Genomic DNA, 17,473 nt, shown 5'->3' on the forward strand with positions numbered 1-17,473 from the left:
AGAGTTCATGGTTTATTTGATTTTTCTTTTGTTGTTTCCAGTAGGATTGATGCAGATGAAGCTGCAGAGTTGGTCAGTGAATGCACCAGCAGAGGGAGACCATGTCACATGACAGAGCTGGAAACACTGCTCTGCTTTTCATTTCCCCTTTTCTACACATTTTAATCAATAAAAGTGGTACTCATACATAGCAATTATAGAAATAAGATGTTTAAATATCCCAAAAGCATTATAAGACTGAATAATTTTGATATTTACGCCTATACTTAATGTAAAATAGACCTTTAAAACATGTTTTAAATTAATCCTAATTTAAAAACTAGTTTAGCAATTCTTAACAGTTGTCTTTACATAGAAAATATTTTTTATAATTATTTGACATAAAGTATTATTTTTTTTATCACATTGTTAAATTTTCCTGTGATTAAAGTTAATGATGTAGTAATATATTTGTGAGCTGATTAAAGGGTTAAACTGAGTCGGACATGACACTGAAATGTGATCCAGTTCCTGATGAATGAGTCTGGTTGTGGTTGAGACCTCGTTACCTAGTTGCTTTTTACTTCTAATTTTCACAGGTGGTTTTTCGTGTCGTCATCACAATCTTTTTTTGTGCACGAGCTGCAATGTAAAGCTCACGCGCCTGTCCTGTAAGTGCGTCGCGCGCTGTGCCGTCGTCCCCCGCGCACTGCGTCATGGCGACATGAGGTGGAAAAGTTACGCATTTCCTAACCGGAGTGTGAGGAATACCTCTGTGACAGCCTGCAGATCTACATTTGTAAGTACTTTAATGTTTCTATTCTCTGTGTTATTGAGGCGAATATGATGATATTTCATGTCTTCTGCTGATATTTCCTGTTTACTGTCTCACCTGTGCAGCAGCAGCCAGGTGAGCTAACACCTGTGCGCAAGCAGTGTGTAGTGTTTACATAATAGTAGCTTATCTTAGTCATTTCACCTTGTCAAACTATTGGAAGTTATTGTATTATGAGTATTATTGGATTGTATGCAGTAGAGAAAGACTTTGGTCAGTAATGTTGTAACTCATTCATTGAGTTTCTGACTTTAACTCCTTGTTTTCTCTCTTTCTCTCTTGTCAGCATGGTGGACTACAGTGTGTCAGATGCAGCAGTCTCAAAGAGAGGTGGTGGCCCTTTTAAAATGGAGGAGCTGTCTCTAAGTGCCTTGCTGGAATGCCCTCTGTGTTTCGAGCCACTGGACGTGTCAGCCAAGGTGCTGCCCTGCCAGCACACTTTCTGTAAATCCTGCTTGCAGCAGAGGCACCAGGCTGCCCACTCCCAGCTGCTCTGCCCAGAGTGTCGAGCTCCTGTCTCGGCCAGGACGGTGGAGGAGCTTCCTACAAACATCCTGCTGGTGCGGCTCCTGGAGGGGCTCCAGGGGCCCAGCAGGGACAGACACACAGCCCGCTACGCAATGCCCTCGGTCAGGGGCGGCTTGACTGTCAGGGAGGGTCAGCAGCAGCAGCTTGAGAGTCAACACAGAGAGAAGCAAGGGCACAATGAGGTCAGTGCACGACCCCGGCCTAAACCGCTTCATATCTATAAGAAATATGAACAACTTTGTCTCTGCTTTGGGTGACAAATTATGTGATGAGTTTTTGTTTCTATTACAGGACATTACACAATCTTTCGATGGCCATAACCTACTGTTATTGTCCTAGTTTTTTCAGTGAAACAACATACACTGTGTGATCCCAAAAAAGAATAATTCGCAGGCTCAGTGGTGTTTGTGAATGGGTTAAGCCTATTCAAGGATTAACACATTTGTTATTCAAACATTACAGGAATGTTGACCATATTCCAAAGCCCAACCTTTTTTAGATTTTTAATGCATTTGTTCCTCTCTACTTTGGATTTTAAACACGACCTCCTAGGGTATCGAACGGTATGGCTGTCAACAGATTAAAATATTTAATTGCAATTAATCGCAAATTAATTGTGATTTTTATCTGTTCAAAATGTATCTTAAAAGGAGATTTGTCAAGTATTTAACTCTTACAATGCAAATGTATGTATATATTTATTAAAATCAATTAACAACACAAAACAATGACAAATATTGTCCAGAAACCCTCACAGGTACTGCATTTAGCATAAAACAATATGCTCAAATCACAACATCTCAAACTGCAGCCCAACAGGTAACAACATCTGTCAGTGTGTCAGTGTGCTGACTTGACTATGACTTGACCCAAACTGCATGTGATTATCATAAAGTGGGCATGTCTGTAAAGGGGAGACTCGTGGGTACCCATAGAACCCATTTTCATTCACATATCTTGAGGTCAAAGGTTAAGGGACCCCTTTGAAAATGGCCAGTTTTTCCTCGCCAAAACGTATAGCGTAAGTTTGGAGCGTTATTTAGCCTCTTTTGCGATACGCTAGTATGACATGGTTGGTACCTATGGATTCCTTAGGTTTTCTAGTGTCATATGATGCTACTCTAGCTTTAAAACTGAGCCTGTTACAACCTAAAAATCGCAAATTGCATTAATGCTTTAAAGAAATTAGTGGCGTCAAAACAAATTTGCGTTAATGCTTTATTATCACGTAAGCTTTGTTTATCACAATATTGATATATACCATATTGCGATAGTGTAAATTATCTGGAAAATCAATTTAGAAACTTTTAATGGATGAAATCACCAGACATGAATGTTTGTTTTTGGCTCATCCAGTAAAATAGATACCAGACAAATCAAAGTGTTTTATAGAGCAATCCTGCTCATTGATTTGCAACATTGCCCACAATGTCCTAATACGCCCACACATGTTAAAGGCAGAGCTGCTGTTGCTCTGTGTAGACGCTGTGGTGAAATCTCTGACAGTTGAGAAATGTATATTTCCTCATGGTATTTATTGCCTTCTCTCCCAACCCTATGATGTCTAGACTCTAGTTGATTTATTCCTGACCTATTTAATTACTCACCACTGTGTGTTCACCAAATTGTAATGGGCTTTTTGCCTGTATGAGATTATGTGGCGCATTAGAACTGGAGTGTGATCCAACCTACCAAAATGTTTCCTCTGACGAAGTGTTCCTCCAGGCCTAAAGTGATGAGATCCCTTCAAACCTGTACGAATGGTGTCTATCATTACTCTACAGGTGTATTTAAGACAGAGGATGATTTCATCTCTGTCTCACATCACAGAGAAAATCAAAACCACATTACTCCTGAGTAGGGCTGCCCCCTCGTAGCCGATTAATCGATTGTTTTGGTCTTAGTCAGCTAAGATTTTTGTAGTCGATTAGTCATTTTTATGCTTTTTTCATTCTGAATGACTTATTTCCAAGAAACATTTGAGCGCATCTCTGATAAACACAAGATCTAAAGTGGTGCTTTTGAGTGATTCTTTGTGGAGAAACTCAGTTTCAGAGGTCTGTCGATTAAATCAACTAATCAATTAGTCGACAAAATTGTATGTGTGTTGGTTGCCTAAGAATTTCTTTGGTTGAGGACAGCCCTACTCCTGAGTTTTTTCCTTGTCCTCAGACATGACCTGAGTGAGGAGAGCTCTATATTAACTTATATACAGTATAACACCTATTATACAGGGCAACAGGCGTAGGAAGACCATACTGTAGGAATTTTCCAAATATAGCAAATGGAATGGGAGAAATTAGTGGGTTACGTACAAAGACTCAATGTATTTCATTGCTTTAACTTACTTAGGTCTGGAAAATTATAAAATAAGACTATTTTTAGTGCATGTTTTAACATTACTTATTTGTATAATGCAGGTCTGTGCAACACATTTTGCACTGTCACCTACTTTAAACCCATCAGAGATCTGAGGATCATAAAGGTACTTCACAGCCAGTAAATCATTACGCAGTTTTAATTTGATGCTGATGTTTTATTCTCTGAGGTGATGAGAAACAAAGAAACCTGCCTCCTCTATAGTCCTGTGCATCAACTGCTTTGAGCATTTAAGAGTTTACTTATAATCTGTAGCTTGAGTTCAGCCAGAGTTCAAAAAACGCAGTCAGGTTCACCAGGGTGAGTTTGGGATCATTCTGCCGCCCTTTAAACACGTACTTCAGAAACCTCCCGTGAAAAAACGTTGTACTGTAATTACTAGTGGTGCATCGGCTCAACAAGCCTTTGATTCGGTTCGTATAGCGTCACTGTATCAGGTTCGGTTTGTTTTGCACATTAGGGAGAAGAAAAACATAACCATTTGTTTGAACCCCAAAATATATAATGATTGATTGATAGTAATGATACTTCTATATTTTATGAAGCCGTAAAACAGATTTTATACATAAAATAAGACAGGCTACTTAATAGTCAAGTAGGCCTTTTTTCAGATAATTGGCTCTTCGATGTCTCAGGTACCTCATCACACAATTAGCAGGCCTTCATTTAATAGTGGTGCCACAGTTCGGTTTGTACAGTCATCGAATGGTTAGTTTTTTTACTGTTTGGTTTTGCATCCTTGTAATTTTCTTTACCATCATCGTTTCACTAAGGCCAGACATCACAACAGTTAATTTCAGTGAGCTTATCTCAAAAGAAACAACACGTGGTCTGTAGATAGATTTATGAGGAGGAACCTGATAAAAATTAAGGTCGGCCTGACATTAAGGAGGAAAAGTAGATCGATGTCGGCGGTTTATTAGAATCGGTGTTATTATTGCAGATTGATTTAAATTCCTGAAAAACACCATTCAAATTAAATATAAAAGCAGAATGCATAATTCTTTGAAAAGGGATTCAGTTCACCCTAAGAGACCCAACATAGACCTGCTGGAGATCAGCAGGTCAGCAGTAGATGTCTCATAGAAGTGGTGTACATCATCTGAAAGCTGGGAACCTGAAGATTAATTTGAGATGCAGCTCAGCACTGTGTGACAAGTTGTTCTCGTCATAAATCAGAAATAAACATGATTTCATTAATTAATTGAAATAAATTGTAAAAGTGTATCAAGGCTTAGAACATTATGATAAAGGTATATGATGGTCATCCCCGTGCTCTGTTATGTCTCATAAGTTGTTGCAGCAATTTTTGGGTTGATACCATTTATTACACAGATTTGGTGCTAAATTTAACCATTTGTTACCACCCAACAATTAATCAATAATCCCTCCAGAATACCACATTAAGACACCAAGACCTTGAGGAACACCAAAGAAAAAAACATGCTGTGATTTAGTATCTTGAACTTTTGACATTTAGAGATTTCTGCAAGAATTGCATTTTTCGGTGATCTGATGGCGAGCACTTCTGTTGTGGAAACTTCTCAGAAACCCCCTTATTGTCAGTACACCTAGGAAAGCCATACATCCACTGAATGCCCTAGGTCTCTAGTTTGTGGCTGTAAAATTCATAAGGCTGTGATTATCCTAGAGGTCACCACAGGTCATTTTTTACAGTGAGGTCAAATAAAAAAAAAAAATGGTCTCCCTACAGTGAAATGGCTACTATGGGGACTAACATCATCAGACATGAATACAGTTCGCAGAAATATTAAAATACACCATTTTAGAATAGGGGAAAATAACATATTTATACTTCATGCAAAAAACTGCATTTTTTCCCCCCAAACTGCATGTGATTATCATAAAGTGGGCATGTCTGTAAAGGGGAGACTCGTGGGTACCCATAGAACCCATTTTCATTCACATATCTTGAGGTCAGAGGTCAAGGGAGCCCTGTAAAAGTGGCCATGAGTTTTTCCCTCGACAAAATTAACCCTAACCTTGGAGCGTTATTTAGCCTCCTTCCTGACATGCTAGCATGACATGGTTGGTACCAAAGGATTCCTTAGTTTTTTTTAGTTCCATATGATATAGCTCTAAAATTGAACCTGCTACAGCCTCTGAAAGACAGTAAGGTAAAAATTCATTTTGTGAAACGTCATGCAAGTTCTGAAATATTCTATTATATGCTGTATATAATATTTGCAGAAAATCATTTAGTGTCTCAGGGCCGTTTATGTGCTGTTTTCCCTCAACATCACTGAAAAAGTGTAACTGAAAAAAAAGACATTTACAGTGAAACTTGAGTCAACACTTGATAATATCATCTTAAAAGGGGAAAAGGATGTATATGAGACACATTTGCAAATCTAGATAAGAACATCACACGTCTTTGTCTGCACAAAATCTATTAGGTTTGACACCACGCACCCTTGTTAATAAAACTGAAACTAGCATGTGTTGAACACTCACCGAGAGCCTGTAATCTGTGTCTGGATCGTGGCATTTTACAGATGTGTGAGCCTGTTGTCTCTCTTTTTAAACGATGAATCAGCAAATACCCTGACCACTGTTTGTCACAGTTAAATGACTAAATAAAGAGTGTCGTGCTTCACCTTCTTAAAATACAGTTGTATTGACTCAATATTTTTTCATCTTTAAAACAGAGTTCAGCCTAGAGGGCCTTTACACCCCAAACATCTTTAAAGACATTGATTTCACCATCTTCAGAAATGTATATCATCATGTTAAATAAATTCACCACTTCATTTGAACGTACAGTAGCTGATTTGTTTTCATCTGTTTTTCAGCTTGCTCTCAGAGTTTCGATGCATAACCGACGTGGTGATTCGTCAGGAGAGCTGGTCCTCACGCCTGCGAACGGTATCACGCCGAAACACAAAGTGGATGAGGGTTGGCACCACGGAAACGCCAGCGACAGTAGCGGTGCTTCTGTCACTGCCAGCACGCCGCAGGCCGTCAGCCAGATGCCTCAGCTGCAGCCCCTCCAGCAGTCCCAACCTCCGGCTCTCTGCAGGGCGCTGCTCGACTTTAACCCCGAAGAGAGGAATCTGGAAGACAGTAAATATTGTCTCAGCTTCCTCAAGGTCTGACTCTCTAACTAATGACTTAACACAGCAGGAACACTTACTCACTTTAATAGGACTCAGTATTGTATATGTACACTTGATCTTTTAAAATACTCACAGGGTTTCCTACTTTTTAATTAATGCATAAAGAAAATCATTACACTTCAGGGAATAATGAAGCATTAACCTTCAAGGGAAAAGATCAAAGGTGTTATTTCACCTTAATTCAACTATAAATAATGAGTGTTGCTGTTGTTTCGGCCATCATCTACTAACTAACTTGATCTTAAGACGAGATACATCAGGATCTGGGTGGCTAACCACCTCTGCTAAACAATTACCTGGGTAACCCTAGTGCTAAAATGTCAAGTGATAGCTCATTTTAGTCATGTATGAAGAAAAGAATATCAGATATTTTATATTCTACCGATCATTTTCTCGATTAATCTTTGGTCTGTGAGCAATCATTGGATTTATAAGAGAGCAAAGGTCTTGTTTTGTCCAAAAAACAGTCCAAAACCCAAAGGTATTCAATTTATTATCATGGAAGATTAAACAAATCAGAAAGTATACACAAGTGGGAGACTGGAACCAGTAAAGTTTTGTTGCTGATTAATTTTCTGTAGATCGACTTGTTTGACTAATCGTTGCAGCTCTAAAATATTTACTTTTTACAGTTTCATGAATTCTAGAATTAGCTTTATTTCCCTGGATATTATCATTGCTTTTAGTTCTTTTCACTGCTTTGAGAGACTTGTGGAGCTGCAGGCTCAGACCTCTGCTGCAGCGGTTGTTACTAACCCTTAAGGGTTTCTGAGGCGGTTATATAAGGGCCTCAGTACTCTCCATTAAAGCACACTTGCACTCAGTTTTTTTTTTTTTTTTCAGTTTTAATGCAGACGGTCAAATGGTTTTTAGAGCGAGGCTGGCCACAGAAAGGACTGGGCCGGCAGACACAAAGCCAGTTGATGTCACATGCTGCAGGAGAGATGTAGAGCTCGGAGAGTGCTCAGTCTCCAGGGCGAGCACACTCTGTCATAAACACCTGGCCAGTGGTTTCTCTGCCTCTCACCTTGTCGCCACTTTCTCTAAGTTCAGTTGTGTGTCTTTTCTTTCTGGTTTACAGGGGGACATCCTTACTGTCATCAGACGGGTGGATGAACACTGGATTGAAGCCAAGCTCGGGGACAAAGTTGGAATTTGCCCTCTGCAGTTTACAGAGGTGAGCTCTCTCTCTCTCTCTTTTACTTCCTTCATTGTTTGAATGTGGGTCGCGGCCTTTTCAGCGTGATCAAGGTCGACACCTGCCGTTTGGCACTCCGCTCTGATGGTGCAGCTCTTGTAATGAATTGAACCGTAGATGTCGTCGCTGGATGTCATTAATTCCAGGTCACTGCCAGGGCGCTACCTTGATTTTCATTCAAATCTTTGATTCATACGTAAATGTCACTCCTGCGCTGCAAAGTGCTGAGGCAGAGAGATAATCTGTGTGAAGCCTTGCTGTGTCTGCAGCTGCTCATTAGTGTGTGACTATGTGGCTTGCTCAGGCTGGCAGCGCTTGCTTAGCTAGCTGACTGTCATTTGTTTTCCTCTGTACTTTCTGCCTCCAGGAATTAACTTCATCCGTGCCGGGGAGAATTGTATGTGTTGCTACAGTGGGGTTAATGTGGTGCCTTATTCAGTTCTTGTTTACTTCCCCCACTTGTCATCTGCTTTAAAACAGTTTTTTCCTAATATTTTGTCTCTTATTATTAGTCCTCTCCTCTTCTTACGCCTCCTTTCATCTCCTGTCCACCCATGTCTCCTGCTAAAGCCCCGCCTCAGTGGTGCTCTTCATCATCTTCTATCTGTACTCTATTCTTTCATCCTCCTCTTCTCTCCTCTCCCCTCTCCTTTCCGAGCCTCTCCTCCTGTCGTGCAGCCAGGCGTGAAGACACAGTAATGCTTTCTCTGCTTGGGTGGCATAACAGCACATCACTGTGGGGAGTGAAAGCATTAACCCTGCCATGCCTGTCAGTCTGTGCAGCGTCTCTCTGAGCACCAGTCAACCCTCCCCGGCTTACTGGCTGGTACTTATGCTCCCGTCTGCCTGCCCGTCCAACAAGTTGTAGGGGTGAGTGGAGTAGTGATAAGTGGGTGTATTTAGTCAGCCGTTTCGCTGATCAGCAGGAGCAGATAGGAGCAGGTAGGAGCGAGTTGGAGAGAATTCTCTTGACTGAGGTTTGACTATTCTGTGTTATCCTGATTTTCACTGTGGTATCTCTTCATGTGTTCATCTCTTCCAGCCAAACACGGTGGCTGCCAAACTGCTAGAGGGGAAGAGTCGGAAGGGGAGTGACTCAACAGAATTTTACCATCGGACCGGGAGCGGGGGCAAAGACAAGGCCACTGACGTATCCAATGCGACCACCCATTACGGAGTCTCTCAAGTCCCAGCGAAGACATCCGTCATCAATGCTTTGCCCCTCTCCAACCAGCGGAAACAGCCCACAGCCAGCAGCATCAACTTTTATCCGACTACCAGAGGAGAGACAAGCAACATCAGCACCTTCAACAATTTCAGCCGTCCGGGTCAGCCACACCACCTCTCTGTGTCTCTTGCTGCCCAGGGCCATTCTCATCCCTCGAGAGTGAACTCTCAGCGAACCAGACGCCACTCTGACACCACACACAGACACCTACAGGTGAGTCATGTGCCAACTAGGACTGTCAATTGATGAAAATATTTAATCGCGATTAATCGCATGATTATCCATAGTTAATCGAGATTAATCACAAATATATTACACATTTTTATCTGCTCAAAATGGACCTTAAAGGGAGATTTGACAAGTATTTAATACTCTTATCAACATGGGAGTGGTTAAATATGCTTGCTTTATGCAAATGTATTTACATATTTATAGAAATCAGTTAACAACGCAAAACAATGACAAATATTGTCCAGAAACCTTCACAGGTACTGCATTTAGCATAAAGAATATGCTGAAATCATAACATGGCAAACTCGAGCCCAACAGGCAACAACAGCTGTCAGTGTGTCAGTGTGCTGACTTGACTATGACTTGCCCCAAACTGCATGTGATATATGCTATATATGATATCATAAAGTGGACAAGTTTGTAAAGGGGAGGCTCGTGGCTACCCATAGAGCCCATTTTCATTTACATGTCTTGAGGTCAAAGGTCAAGGGGCCTCTGTTGAAATGGCCATGGCAGTTTTTCATCGTCAAAATTTAGCGCAAGTTTGGAGCGTTATTTATCCTCCTTTGCATTAACATGTTATTATCACATTAACTTTGACAGCCCTAGTGCCGACATATCTGCCTTTATGCATGCTATAGAGATGATGTGATAAAGTTTCTTATCAGATTCCTCTTCCTCATAATCGTTGAGCTAAACTGCGTCTGGCTTTTGTTTTGTTTGCAGTGATTTGTTTTAACAGAAAAAACATGTGGTCGGCAAACGGCACGGAGGTTTTCTGTGAGATAATAGATGTTTTTATCTGAGTCACCGAAGGATCCCTCAGGGGCGCAAGGAGGGAACCATGACACTAAGCTTAAGGAATGAAAGAGAGGCATCGCCCTTATGTTGGCCGCCACATGATTAAGTGGCTCTCATTGAGACAACACAGATGTGGAAAAGGGCTAGATATGAAAGGAGCAAGGACTGAAGGTGAGAGGACCGCAACTTTGAAAGGTCTTCACTCAAGACTCCAGGGACATAAGCCAGGGTTTCCCCTCATCGATGAGGGTGTGTGTCCTTTGTCTTTCTTCAGCTCAAGGAGATAATATAGTACTTGAGGGAAGTTGTGTACTTGTCTTATTGTGTCTTAAAGCTCCTCTGTAAGTGTAACACACATAGAGGCCCAGTTTAAGTGCTTCTATTAGCTTCTAGGAAGGACAACGCTACTGAAAAACTGAGCTCGCCTTTACTGCTATCATGTGATCTAAATTAATCACAAGGGTGTGTGTGTGACAAAGTCTCAAATGCTCTTGAAACCGACTCTTGAAACTTTCAGCTCTTTCAGGGCAGCCTTTGGCATCTATGAATAAAACCTCTGATCATACATTTAGAAATATTTTGTTCTCAGCTGGCTATCAGGATGAAATGCTTACCCACTCTTTTCATGTGACCAACATGATACCTGCTGCATATTTTATACAGCCTGTATCGCATGGCAGGATGATGGATGGATGTGGAACATCTCCATGAGACATTTTTGTGGGCATTCAATTTCTTTAGTTATGTTTACATGACCAACATCTAGATAAAAACACTGTGAAATAGCATGCTGCGAAAAATGCTAAAAGTATATTAGTTCTGATCACATTAGCTTAAATGTTTTGGTGGATATATTTCATCTCAACAATCTCATGCAGTCGGACACGTAGTCATTCATTTAAATTAGAAACAATGTAATAAGATACTGTGAATACTGCATAAAATCATAGCCAGCTAGTGTCTGAGTGCAGCGGCAGCATAAAAGCCTCTGCAAGGCTTAATAATGTAACCTGCTGCCAAGTGCCCTGCCCCCTGAGATAATGATTTCCTTTGATTCAGTTGGAATTTCACAGCTCTACCCTGCAATTATACATGTCAGAGCATAAAAATGCTAAACCTCATGCAGGTCGGAGAGGAACCAGGAGAGGAAGTAGGGTGGAGGAGACTTGTGAACAAGATTAAAAAGCAGGAAATGGAGTAGATAAGACAGGAAGAGGAAACGGTGAGAGGAAATACTGAAAAAAGAGGTGCTGTAGTGCTGGGAAGAGAAACGGAAAACAAACTGCAAAAAGGCAAAAGACAAGAAGTATAAAGAAGGAGGAGGAGAAATGAGAGATAGATGTAGAGAGTGGGAGGCTTGGAGAGTCCCTCAGCGTGTCTGCTTATCTCTCTCATGCTGATGATGATGAGTCACTGGTAAAGTTGGTTACATAACAGACCCCTCTCTCCCCTGCCTTCAAACTCCTTCCTCTTCACTAAGCAGGTAACACTCACTCTCACATCAGTGGGCCAGTAATAGCAGACAAGCCACGCACCCTTTTTTAAAGGAGCGGAGGGCTCTGGCCCTAAAGCCGAGGTTCAGCTCCCCACTGACCACGCCGGCATGTGTGCTATTCTTAGTGCTGCCTCCCAACAGCTCACACCTCTGGCTCCACTGTTTCAAAGAGAGAGAGAGAGGGATGCGTCTTCCCACGGACTGTGGATGAAAAGACGCGTATTAGTGTGAATATTGGCATGGTTATGTAAGAGCAAAATTTAGGATGGAAATGAGCCAAAAGCAAAAACATCTTCAAATGCAACATAGAAAAGTTCAATTTCACATCATACTTCACTGGTACACCAGTGTTACAAAAAGCTTATTGGTACTTAGTTCCTCTTGAAGTCTGTCAATTGACTAGAATCGACCTGAAACGATGAGTTGAGTAAACTATTAGTTGATCGACAGGAAATGAATCAGCAATTATCTTGGTGTTTGATTAGTAAGTAGGTTTATTTATATGGCACCTCTCAAGCGCAGAACGCCACAAAGTGCTTCACAATACAAAAATAAGGTAACAAATATTTAAAGAAATGACTGAAAAATCGATACCGCAATATTTTACGTGGCAGTATTGTATCAATACATGGATGTCAAGTATCGATCTTTTATTATATAAACCAGCTGCTTTTCTTTCTTTCAGAGAATGTATCGGGCTCAGTCTGAAAGATACTGGTATCATATGAAACTAAATAAACCTAAGGATTGATTGGTACCGACCATGTGATGCTAGCTTGTCGGGAAGAACGCTAAATAACGCTCCGAAGTTAGGCTGAATTTTGGCGAGGAAAAATTGGCATTGCCATTTTCAAAGGGGTCCCTTGACCTCTGACCTCAAGATATGTGAATGAAAAATCTGAGATGAACAGAGTAAAAAATGTTATCTTATTAGATAAAACAGATCCTATAGACCTACTGGCTAATATAGTTGGGTGCCTAACCTTGCAGGATCACCAAGATCTCAACAATCTTGAATTGAATTCTGAATTTGATGGATAGCCACAGTGCAGAGAAATAGAGATCACTGTCACATGAGACATTTTAGAGGACTTGGTCAAAAGCTCAGCAGCAGCATCTTGGACCACCTGTGAGCAGTCCCAGATGTTTCGCTGAGGCAGGTGAAGGGGGAGTTTTATTTGAGATGGAATGAAATAAAAGCAGGGATAAATTGTTTTTTAAATCATTTTTCAAGCAAACATTCTCTTGGTCCAGCTTCTCAAATTTGAGCTTTTTCTTTTTCTCATATAGTAAACTGAATATCTTTGAGTCTTCGACTTCGACAATACATGCAAATTGAAGACGTCATCATGGGCTTTGGGATATTGTCTGAGCATTTTTCACTATTTTCTAACAGATCAAATGATTAATTAATTAATAAGAAAAAAATCCCCAAATTAATCAATAATGAAAATAATCCTTAGTTACAGCCCTACCATACTGCAAAAAAGCTGCAGTTATTGTAAATAGGACAATTTCCATTAGTCTGCCCAGAATATATTCCAGAAAATTTTACAGAAAATTGTATAATTATCTCCTAATAGATCAGATCCTGATCCCTAATAAAACTTTATTTAATTGTCCAATCTATTACGCTTTTATTCAAAAAATATTATTTTATTTAAAATGCAGTAAATCAGTGATACTGTCATGAAACTTCAATATTTAATAACGTATTTTAGGCCTACATAAAAATTTAATGTAAAGACTCTTTCCACCTCAAACTCGTTCACAACCCAGCTTCTGCTTCTCTTGGCTCATCAACTAAAATGTGATTGTGAATAAAATCCAAATATTTACACTTAATAAAAATGTTCTACACAACATAATTGCTGCTGGTCCATCACCTGAGCCAATGAGCTCCTAGACCAAGCAACAACCAGGCGTTTAGTTTGGTGATCGCTGGTGGCCTGGCTCATCTCGAACAAGCCTAATGTTACTATTTATAGAGTTTGGTGACATTACTTTATTCACAATTCACATGTCAGTAATTAATTCACTTTTTTTCATCTCACAGAAACCGTATTGGCTATCCTGTGTGTCCAAAACCACATTTTATTTATCTTTTTTTTCCACACTTTAACACACACTTTATGAGCTAGTGTTGAGCTTTGCAACAATATCTTTTTTGGGTGGGATTTGGGGATTTTTCATCCACTGTTTACGTCGCTGAGCTCTGTATCAATTTGGACATTTGTTATATTCAGCCTACATGCAGGGGGAATTATTTTCTTAAAATAATTACAAGTAAGGAACCTGGTTATCGGCTGATGCACTGAAAGACATTATTCGAGCGAGAAACTCAGTGTTCAAAATTAGATAAATAGATTAGACATAATGAAATAAACAATCATATGAATGAATACAGATTAAATTTCTAACATAACTACTGCTGGTTGTTTGTTCTTGCTGGCAGGAGAACACCAAAAGGTGAACATTATTATTCTGTTAATTTGTCTATTTATGGCAGCATTACTTCTGGCTGCAGGAGTACTATCTCAACCATTTACACTAAATAAGACTTTATTCACTGCATGCAATAGCGGAATTACTCTCTCCATGTAAATATAGCCACTGCCACTGCTGGGTCACTGAACCTGGCCATTGCGTGACTGCAGCATAGCCGACGCAGTATCTGATAAAACGCAAACCAAGAATAGAAAAAGGACACAGAGTAATGACAAGAAGTAAATAATTGAATGCATGAAAAAAAAGTATTACACAATTTAAGAAGATGGCAGTGCTTTGCTGTTAAAAGACTTTATGTCCATCCTGCTGCTTCTGCTTTCTCGCCGTTTCAGCAACACGGAGAAATTAAGGCAAGGACAGGAAGTTCTCTTTTCTTCAGGAAGTTGCTTTTAGTGTAAATGTCATGTGAATGTCACAAAAGACTCATAGCCAAAGCAACTTTAGATAACAGTGATGCACTCTCATCCATCCACTCTCCTATATGATGGAGTACATTATATCATAACTTTATCTCGCTTTCTTCTGCCTCACAGCACTGCCTTTGACAAGTGAGGCTGTGCCTATAGCAATGGCTGCCTCTTAATTAGGACTTCTTTTGTGCTTCTTTGAGGTGCAGTGTGAATGCAGCTTAATGGTGGCAGAGCTGCAGGAGGTATGGAGGGAACCCCAGGCCCACAGGCCAGCATTAATGCTTTAGTGCTGTAAATAGCAGCAGCCCTCTGTAGACGTCACTGCGGAGATAATAGCACTGGGAAAGTTGTCTTTGCCTCTCTGTAATAGTACAATCAGAAAACATTATGTGTGGGGTTTGCTTGGTCAGAGGACAAAATAAAAAAGTATATAATAAAGATCTCACTAAATGGCCAGTCTCATTTTGGCAATTAAGTAATTAGGGATTAAGTTTCATACTGTGTTGTTAACGGCTCTGAGACACACCTCAGTGTCACTCCCTGCTAGTCACTGACTGTGTCAGGCCTGACTCACAGCCTGCTGACTTCAAGCCTGTCAGAGTTTCTCAGCTTTAAAAAGAGCAGCTCAGATCTATGAAGATAAAAATGCAAAAGAAGTCTGCCAGGACATTATATATATATATTTTTTAGTGTTACTGTATTTTACATAACTTCAAATGTATACATCATCATTTCTTTATAGTTGAAGTTGGAGTTAATAACATCGAAAAAATCGTATCTAATATACAGACAGGTGACAAATTAAAGGAAAAAAAACCTTTCAAAATAGGTGATGAGTAAGTAAACCCTGCTATGGCCTTGGCTGTCACCATATCTCAACCCAACTGAACACCTATGGGAGATTTTGGAGCAACGTGGTAGATAGTGTCTCCACCACCCTCATTAAAACACCAATATTTTGGTTTAGTTCTGCTTATTTGACATTGTGAGAAGGAAGATATTAAAGGATGGGTTCACATCTTTGCCTGTCTTAAAATAGTACACGCATTCCCTTTGAAACTGTTTTTGCTTGCTGTGATCATTCCTCCTGCCAGGCACTTACCGTCAGTCTCAGCCATTAATCCGTTTTTTCCACACTAACTGACGACCCAGAGACACTACGTCATACCAATGTTGTTTTAGTATTGGCTCACAAGCCTTGTTAGAAGTGGGAACCAAACGTTAGATATCTTCCACAGAGATAAACAAAACATTCATTTTGGACCCGCCAACATTTTTTAAATGATTATTTCACAATCATAATCATTTTTTTCAGGAAAAGCCATACTTTTATTCGGCACCCTTTTAAAGTTCTGTGGATGTATTATTTTTAATATAATATTTGTCTACATAAAAATGTTATCAATAAAACCTTTAAATTCAGTTCAAAATACTTTATTAGTCCATTAAAGCCGAAGTGGGTAGAAATGGAGTAAATATGATTTAAAAAAAGTTATTTATATAAAACGGTTACTATATCCTGACAGTAGTGCATGAGACAGGTAATCTGAAAAAAAATCATGTGCCTCTGTGTCCTCTGGTGTCCTCCGGTGCTCCTAACAGCATCAGCGAGATTTCACAGACCGGAGGAAAACAACCAATCAGAGCCGAGCTGGAGTCTGCCGTCTCTGAGCAGCTGTCAATCACTTGCGAACTCCAATCAAACGGTCAAACTAGGCAGCGCCAATTATGAATTAATATTCTGTAACTGTAATGCCTATTTCTCGCCTCAAATGTTGTCAGAAACATCTTGTAGTGCACTGTTTAGCTGTGAAATTAGAAAGTTTACCAAGCACAGCCCACCAGCTTGAACACTCAATAGGAACACTCTCTCTCTGAAATGACCTGTGATTGGCCAAAGTCTCCCGTCATGGTCTAGATTTTTTAAAGTCTGAAAACAGAGCCATGAGGAGGTGCAGAAGTGTAGTTTTCTCTCAGAGCACTTGAATTACAATATGCTGAAAGGTTATTATGACATTTTTGCCCAATGATGCGTAAAAGCAAGTTTGCAAACAGAAATACAATAAATTCTTAAATAATGTCCCATGCATCATCGTTTGCGTTCCATATGATGATGAATTTTTAATCCCTCCCATTACAGAGCGAGAAGAAGATGAGCAGTGAGACTCCACCCACCATCTCTATGGCTCTGGTGAACCCTCAAATGTCCTCTGCCTCTGCAGACAGCAAACACTCCTCCACGCAGCAGCTCTCCATCAGTGTGTGAGTCACTGATTTAAACATTATATTAATGATATGATAATGTCAGATCGCAGGTGCAAGATATGAATAGAAAAAGAAACACTCAAATACCCATAAAAAGGCAGTATAATCTGGATTTATGTCGTAGAAAGTGTGGCAGTGACATAGACAATCCCCCTGTGTGACTCCTCAGGTGTGCCGTCCTGTACTCCTACAAACCACGACGGCCTGAGGAACTGGAGCTGAGGAAAGGAGAGATGGTGGGAGTGTACGGAAAGTTCAAGGAAGGTTGGCTGCGTGGGTTATCGCTCAGAACGGGCAAAGTGGGCATTCTGCCCAGCAACTACATCACGCCTGTGCTCAGGTGAGAGGCTGTGATCCCTGACTGCAGAAAGTGGGAGCTGAATGACATTTGCATTCAGACAGTAATTTAGTGTGGGCAGGACGACATGTCATCATGAAACAGAAATAAAACACTGATGTTGGTGCTTGGATCAAAACTT

The 17,473-nt window shown here is 40.3% G+C and overlaps 1 protein-coding gene and 1 long non-coding RNA gene across 6 annotated transcripts in view; one reads left to right on the forward strand and one right to left on the reverse strand.

The window, feature by feature from the left end:
* Positions 1 to 17,473, forward strand: part of sh3rf2 (SH3 domain containing ring finger 2) — a 19,323-nt gene continuing 1,850 nt past the window's right edge. The window contains exons 1-8 of one of the 2 annotated variants that reach the window (XM_037779297.1): positions 1 to 778; positions 1,101 to 1,524; positions 6,535 to 6,831; positions 7,940 to 8,035; positions 8,831 to 8,926; positions 9,099 to 9,497; positions 16,870 to 16,991; positions 17,164 to 17,334. In XM_037779297.1, the coding sequence (XP_037635225.1) occupies positions 1,102 to 1,524; positions 6,535 to 6,831; positions 7,940 to 8,035; positions 8,831 to 8,926; positions 9,099 to 9,497; positions 16,870 to 16,991; positions 17,164 to 17,334 (1,604 nt within the window). In that variant the 5' untranslated portion in view covers positions 1 to 778; position 1,101. The remainder of the gene's footprint in view (positions 779 to 1,100; positions 1,525 to 6,534; positions 6,832 to 7,939; positions 8,036 to 8,830; positions 8,927 to 9,098; positions 9,498 to 16,869; positions 16,992 to 17,163; positions 17,335 to 17,473) is intronic. The other variant, XM_037779298.1, reaches the window with a different exon arrangement.
* LOC119493833 overlaps positions 6,659 to 17,473 on the reverse strand; it is a 15,105-nt gene continuing 4,290 nt past the window's right edge. Inside the window, exons 2-3 of one of the 4 annotated variants that reach the window (XR_005208031.1) lie at positions 11,852 to 12,012; positions 6,659 to 6,795 (exon numbers count right to left, since the gene is read on the reverse strand). This is a non-coding gene — a long non-coding RNA (uncharacterized LOC119493833). Of the gene's footprint in view, positions 6,796 to 9,194; positions 9,331 to 11,810; positions 12,013 to 17,473 lie in introns of those variants that run through there. The other 3 variants (XR_005208033.1, XR_005208030.1, XR_005208032.1) reach the window with 3 other exon arrangements.

This window comes from Sebastes umbrosus, chromosome 9 (assembly GCF_015220745.1).
Source record: "Sebastes umbrosus isolate fSebUmb1 chromosome 9, fSebUmb1.pri, whole genome shotgun sequence".
Lineage (NCBI taxonomy): Eukaryota > Metazoa > Chordata > Actinopteri > Perciformes > Sebastidae > Sebastes > Sebastes umbrosus.